At 33.2% G+C, this 6,950-nt stretch overlaps 2 protein-coding genes across 2 annotated transcripts; one reads left to right on the plus strand and one right to left on the minus strand.

The window, feature by feature from the left end:
• Nucleotides 1-3,239: 3,239 nt before the first annotated feature.
• LOC148269204 (Heavy metal transport/detoxification superfamily protein) lies at nucleotides 3,240-4,218 on the minus strand. Its single transcript, XM_088209388.1, has 3 exons — nucleotides 4,110-4,218; nucleotides 3,717-3,989; nucleotides 3,240-3,624 (listed from the first exon to the last, which is right to left on the minus strand). The coding sequence occupies exons 1-3, from the start codon at nucleotides 4,216-4,218 to the stop codon at nucleotides 3,341-3,343; spliced, it is 666 nt and encodes a 221-aa protein (XP_088065514.1). The 3' UTR covers nucleotides 3,240-3,340.
• A 1,154-nt stretch (nucleotides 4,219-5,372) lies between these two features.
• On the plus strand, nucleotides 5,373-6,627 carry LOC110825170 (uncharacterized). The gene is made up of 2 exons (XM_022055632.2): nucleotides 5,373-6,223; nucleotides 6,302-6,627. Exons 1-2 carry the CDS (start codon nucleotides 5,639-5,641, stop codon nucleotides 6,503-6,505), a joined length of 789 nt encoding a protein of 262 aa, XP_021911324.1. The 5' UTR covers nucleotides 5,373-5,638; the 3' UTR covers nucleotides 6,506-6,627.
• Nucleotides 6,628-6,950: the final 323 nt, after the last annotated feature.

Below are 6,950 nucleotides of genomic sequence, written 5' to 3' on the forward strand. Positions count from 1 at the left end.
AAAAGAATTTTGAAAAAAAAAGGGCGAAATTTTGAACCTACGAGGTATTTTTGAGAGCAAAAATGAAAACAGGGGGCTTAAGTCGTAAAAAAGGAAAGTCTGACCACGTGAGACGACCCAATCAGTAACACAAGCGAACCAGATCACACTGCGTGGCAGACAGGCTAACATCGGCTCCACGTGGGAGGCCACCCAAACGATCTACATCCCTAGGCTATCCGGCGACTTAGATTGCATCCCACGCACGCGAACGACGCAGATGCATTCCCTCTTTAGACGCAATTGGACATACGAGATTGATCACGATGGACGGTTCAGATTCATCTACACAATCAGCCTAAACGAAAAGTCATCAAACAACCTTCGTCGCTTCACGTGTCCCCAAATGGACAGCCCAGATCGACACAAGATGGGTATTTAAACATCATATCACAGGAGAACCTAACCCTAGCCGCCTAACTCTCGCTGGAGAAGAAGAACCAGACGCCAAATAAGGAGATCGATCCCCTCCCCCCGCCGCTGCACTAGAGCCACCGCCGACCTTTAAAAAAGGTAAAAGTTTATCCTCCGTACTCGAAATTCAATTTTGAGCCTCCCTATGGCCATATTAGAGCAAAAAGGATGACAGGTAAGCTAAAAACGGCAGGCAAAGCCCTGCGGAGCTGTCGCAGCCTAAACCCTAAACCCTCTCTAATGACCCCCTTCCCATTTCCCATTTTGAAACACTAATTCGGGTAAAAATTCCTCACTCTATTCTCCGTTATGATAAATTGAGACTTAAATATCAATAATGTTGTGTTTTGTGAAAAATTAAAAAAAAACCCTAAAAATAATTACAAGTCACTAGTGGAGGTAGAACCAGTTAGTTTATATTTGCCCTAATTTGTCTGTGTTGCCTATTTATTTTCCTATGCTGCCTAAATTAATTATTATTCTGCCATATGCCTTAATTATTGATTTTAAATATTTTCTCATTTATTGACTACCTAATTATTACTTTCTTGATCCGATTGACTAATTAGAAATACAGGCCCTGAGTACGTTTCTTGGTTATTAAGGCATGAAATTGAATTATTTGCATAAATGCTGTTTAATTAATATGTGAATATGAGATGCAATATTGGTATGCGCTTGGTAGTTGTTTTCTTAATGGAGATCTTTATATAAAAGGTTTACCGGGTATCCTAGGAAAAGGCGGATGAACTCGGTACATAGGGAACCCTACCGTGAACGTTATCTTAGTCAGGCAGGGCTGAAAAGTCCCATACCAAAAGAGTTTGGGAGATATGGTTCACCCTCATACCAGACGGGTTATCGAGGCGATGGAATGTTTGGCGTCCATTATCGGACAAGTATGGAAATATATAGTTAATTGATAAATATAGATATTAGGTTCACATGTGGGGGAACATCCCTATGGACCGCCATGGATACTAGTAAGTTTGTAAAAAAAAAAAAGAAAATTATCATTTCTTGTTCACTTGTGCATGAAATTGAAAAGTTGTATGGATATTGGTATTCATATGTTGATTTTTGAAAAACTCGTAACAGTAAGTTTGGAATAAATAGTTTTCTTCATGATAAATTAATGTATTTAAATTAAGGGTTTCATTAGTTATTTTTATAATTTTTACCAACTTCAATTTTTCATCTTAGTGATTAGTATGATATTTTTATTGGGTTAGTGTAACTCATTCTTCTATTAAACATTTCATATCAAGAGGAGCAACATCCAGATCCCGATCAGCAAAAAGGTTGTGAGTAGTTTATCTCTCGGACCTCTTCAAGAGCTAGTGGAGGATAACCCCTGATATATCTATCTAATTATTTTAAAATATTTATTTGCTTCTCTTTACAATCCGTTGTAGTAGGGACATTCTCGTAGTCTTATGGGCATTCTAATTTATTATGTAAGGAATATAAACCATAATATTATTGTTTGCTTTCGCATTTAAAAATACCAATTCATTTACTTTAAGTTTCGAGTCTTTACAGTTCACTCTTATACCAGACGGGGTATCGAGGCGATGATATGTTTGACGCCCATTACCGGAGGAGGTACGAGAACGACCGGTTAAATGATAAATTTGTTATTGGATTCACGCGTAGGGGGACATCTCTATAGATCAGGGTCCCGGTAAGTAGGTAAAAATGTAAGTTGTTATTCTTGCTCATGGGATATGAAATCACAATGTCATTTGAGTTATTATCTATATAGGTCAATTTTAAAAATTTATAACGGTAACTATGGAATGGAAGATTTTATGTTAAATGAATTTACCTAAAGTAATGACTCAATTAGTTATTTTATAATTTTTATCAACCTTCAATTTTCCATATCAGTGATTAATGTGATGTTCTTACTGGGTTAGTGTAACTTATCCCCATATTTAACCATTTGATATCAAGAAAACTAAGATGCAGATCCTGAACAGTAAGAGAATCGCGAGTAAAGGTTACTCACGGACCCCATCAAAGTTGTCAATGGATGTTAACCTCATAGGATTTTAGTTTCATTTCTGTTTCTATTATTTTAGCTTTCTTAAAGGGACATTTCTATAACCCTATTTAGGCATCCAATTTACTGTGTAAGGAATGTAAATCCTAATTCTTATTTGCTTTTGCTATTTTAATATATATTCCTTTCCATAAAGGTTGCGCTTTTGTATATGTTATTGTCATCTAATTATTGATATTATCATACATTAATTACCTATCACTAAAATTCATCCAAACAGGGCGTTAGTTTCTGAATGCATAGAAAATATTATAAGTATATGTTAAATCCTAAATGATAATGTGTTATATTTTTGAATAAAATTATTCTCGATGACAACATGATTTTGTATATGTTTCAAGCTTATTAATATTATCTTTTTCTATCAAGATTATAAAAAAAATTAACATGCAAATTAATAGAACTCTCAACATAATATACAAAAAAGGTAGTTTGCTAAGGGTCAGAGGATCATTCACTCCCCAATTTTGAACTTAATTACTCAAAACATTTATAAATGATAAAAGATACTCTCAAAAGCTCATGTTAATTTTAAACTTCATTTTGCCGACACCTTATTTCTAAATTTTATCTTCACACACTTATCAATAATTATGAGAAAGATAGTTTAAACACCAAAATAACAATGATAGTTTCATCACTACACAATTGATTGTTATAATTTTTTAAGTTCTTACATGGTGGTGAACCCTTCCCACTTTTGGATCTTTATTCCTCTAAAATTTGCTCATATCTTAAAGATTTTAAAAAATAATTATGGCCTCTTCTTATAATTAAGATCCTTCCATTCAATCTATACATCATCAATTTTTTTTAGCGAGTTTACATTGTAGAACAAGAAAATACATTTTCATCGCTAAAGATTTGAGAGGGATAAACATGTTGCAGAGAATACTGGGGAGGATAGTGATACATATTTGTTGCCTCTAATTCTTTGCCATTACTATTGTCGTTGCTCTTGCCTTTTTCGGTCTCTACTTCTTGCTTCAACATCTCTACATGCTTACCCAATCGCTTTATAATGTCTTCAATAAGTTTTTGTGGCTCTAATGTTCCTCGCACAGTTACCGTTGATTTCTCCATGTCGACTTCTGCGGTCAAAACTCCTATAATTACATTGATAATTGTTAATTAATTGTTTTACTTATTTTCATTAAATAAATTTTGCTATTCATATATAAATGAAGAAAAATTTTACCAGTCATTCTCTCTATAAATTTCTTAATATCTCTTCCACAAGCTTCACAGTGCATGTACATTCTAAGCACAATTGACTTCACTTGATTTTGGCTCTTGTTGTCGTTGGAGGGTTTTGGATTTGGGTTTGGTTTAGGTTTAGGTTTTGGTGAAATAAGTTGGGCATTTTGGCTGTATTTGTTTTGAATTATTTGCAAAATTTTGATGGGATCAGCTTTTTTTCCCACCACAATGATTTTGTGGTTGTCCATATCTGGTTTAACCTCTTCCACCCCTATTTATTAATTACAAAAATATTATATATTACATATTATTTATATTTTCTTATTATTTCAAATATATATATATTTTTTTTAAAAAAAAAACGTAATAAAAATAAATGAAATTGTATTACCTTCAACACCCTTCAAGCAATTACAAATTTTCTTGGCACACCCTGGGCAATGGATGTAAACTTTGAGAACTATCTCCTCATTGGCACACCCTTCGTTCTTTTCGATCATGTATAATTTTATAACATAAAAATGAGAATAGTGTAAAAAATACAATAAAAAATTGAATAAAATAAAACCAAATAGTAACACATATATATAATAATATGATTAGAACTCAAATACCTTCCCCATTGTTTTTGGAACTTTGGCTCAACTGGGTTTTTGAGTTTTTGAAGATGGTGGTGTTTAAATACTCATCACCTATTAAATAATAATAGTTTCTAATAAATTCTTATACACAAACAATCTTCAATTCATAGTAATATAACCCAAATTTTAATTACTAACGTAAATTTAATTAATTGCTAACCTATCCAAAAGAATCATTTTCACCTTCTTCTTTGTTCCTGTTTTAGTTGTTTATGATTCTATATTCTACTAACTTTAACTGAAACACACACACACATATCTACTATATGTATAATTAATTTGATTTTATTGTGAAATCAATGAGATTACAATCCTCTCTATTAACAAATCTTACCCATAAAATAGATAATTTTACAAATAAAAAGTTACTAAAAAATTCAATCAAATTAAATAAAATAATAAAACATATAAACACGTATGTAATATCAAATTGATGAAATTATACCAAACACCACTTCTCAATGTTACTAATTTATTATTCTTTTAAATGTTAAAAACCAAATGCATTATTAACAACCTTTTTCACTATTACGTTCTCGGTTTTTCTTGAAATGGATACTTATATTTTTTATTCGAAAATTATGTGTCAAAAATATTTTTTTTTTAATTTATTTCAATTAATAATATTAATATTATATGATGGATTATTTATTTATTTTTTTTTTGCTCCTTTATTTTCAGAAAGTACGTTTATTAGTTTACCTGATGTGTAAAAATCAAATAATAATTAAAAATTAAAATATTTTTTTACATATCATACATTACATAACATCTAATCTAAAAATTTATGCAACTAAAAATAATTATTTATCTAATTCCCTATATTATGTCAAATTCTCCAGTATAAATGGTATTTAACTAGTAAGACTGTATATTTCTAAAACTAAAAAGCATAAAATAATGAAAAAAAATAGCATGTGATTCCACAAAAATAATATATATATATATATATATATATATATATATAAGAAGTTTTTGTTATCATTCAGGAACAATAAATAGGCTATTGCTGTTGAACGTAGAGAATACATTAGGGACGTGTAAGACACAGAGAATGTCTCGTGGAGGTTTACAAACGTGTCATCGTTTCAACTCTACCACGTCTTCACTGCATCTTGACAGACCGTCCTTTACAGTCGGTGTTCTCTCTCTCTCTCTCCCGTGTTGCAATCCTTTGGATCCTCCATTTTCGTCTTCTTCCACCTTATCTTTTCTGGGTGTACCAGAAAATCTAATTCATCATTGAACCCGAAGCTGAATCTGAATCTGAAACAGAGACATGTCAGGTGTAACTCTGGCTATGGCTCCACGCACCGAGCCCGGCACAGCGGAGCAACCCCTCACGCAGCGCTCACAACAAACCCCAAATGGGGGAGTAATGGGATCTCTCCGTCTCATAGAACTCCAACTCGTAGCTTTCATAATCGTTTTCTCAGCAAGCGGTCTCGTCTCGCTTCTCGATTTACTTTTCCCTGCGTTTGCAACCGCCTACTTTTTAACCCTCTCGCGCTTCGTCTTCCCTTCCCGACGACCCTCAGCCCACCGCGAGATTCTGCAAGGTTCCAAACTGTTTCGATTTTACGTGATCTTGGGCACCTCAATCGGCTTGTTCTTGCCGCTTGCATACGTGCTGGGTGGTTTTGCGAGAGGCGATGATCACGCAGTCCGATCAGCAACACCCCATTTGTTCTTACTCTCTTTCCAGATTCTAACAGAGAATGTTATAAGCGGGTTGTCCCTGTTCTCGCAGCCGGTGAGAGCCTTAGTGCCTCTTCTTTACACTGTTAGAAGGGTGTTCGTGATTATTGATTGGATCCGAGATGTGTGGGTTAACAAAGCGTTGCCCGCAAATGCATCCATTCAGGTAGTAATTTATAGTTGACTAATTTACTTACCCGTTGTTTCAGATTAAACTGTATACATGTATATGTGGTGGGTGCAGGACACTGCGTGGTTTTGGTTTGGGAGGAGTCTGGCGGTTGCAAACATTGTGTATTTCTCCATCAATCTATTATGCTTCTTGATTCCTCGATTTCTTCCTCGAGCTTTCGAGAGGTATTTCATGGAAAACAATGAAGTTGACTCCAAGATGGCGGAGGATAGACGTGGTGCCAAGCCTCAGGAATCAGATAAGAAAGCTGATTGATTTTGTTTCCCGCCCGCTCTGTAACTTTTTCTTTATTGTTTTTCTGGGTTTTTTGTCACAAGCGCTTGTTTCGCTATATAAATTTTTTTTCAGTAATGAATTTATTGTTTTTCCACAATGAACCGGTTCCAGATTGAATGAGTTATAATTTATAGAATAATTGACGAAGCTTTTAATTTTATTATCATCTTTTAATTTTATTTGGGTATAATTCAAATTCAATGACAATTCTAAAAAAGAATTTTGCCCTTAATTTTTTATGCAATTTTTGTTGCTTATTTTTTAATTTTTAATTTATATTCATTAAAAAAGAGAAGAAAATAAAATAAAATTAAAAAAAAAAAAAAACCAAAGAAAGAAAAAGGGAGCCCAAGGGTATAAATGAAAAATGATAGAAATTGAGGAAAAACAAGTGAAAATTAAATAAGAAAAGGATAGGGGCATA

The sequence above is a fragment of the Carica papaya genome, chromosome 1, assembly GCF_054855325.1.
Source record: "Carica papaya isolate Zhongbai chromosome 1, ASM5485532v1, whole genome shotgun sequence".
NCBI classification, from domain to species: Eukaryota; Viridiplantae; Streptophyta; class Magnoliopsida; order Brassicales; family Caricaceae; genus Carica; species Carica papaya.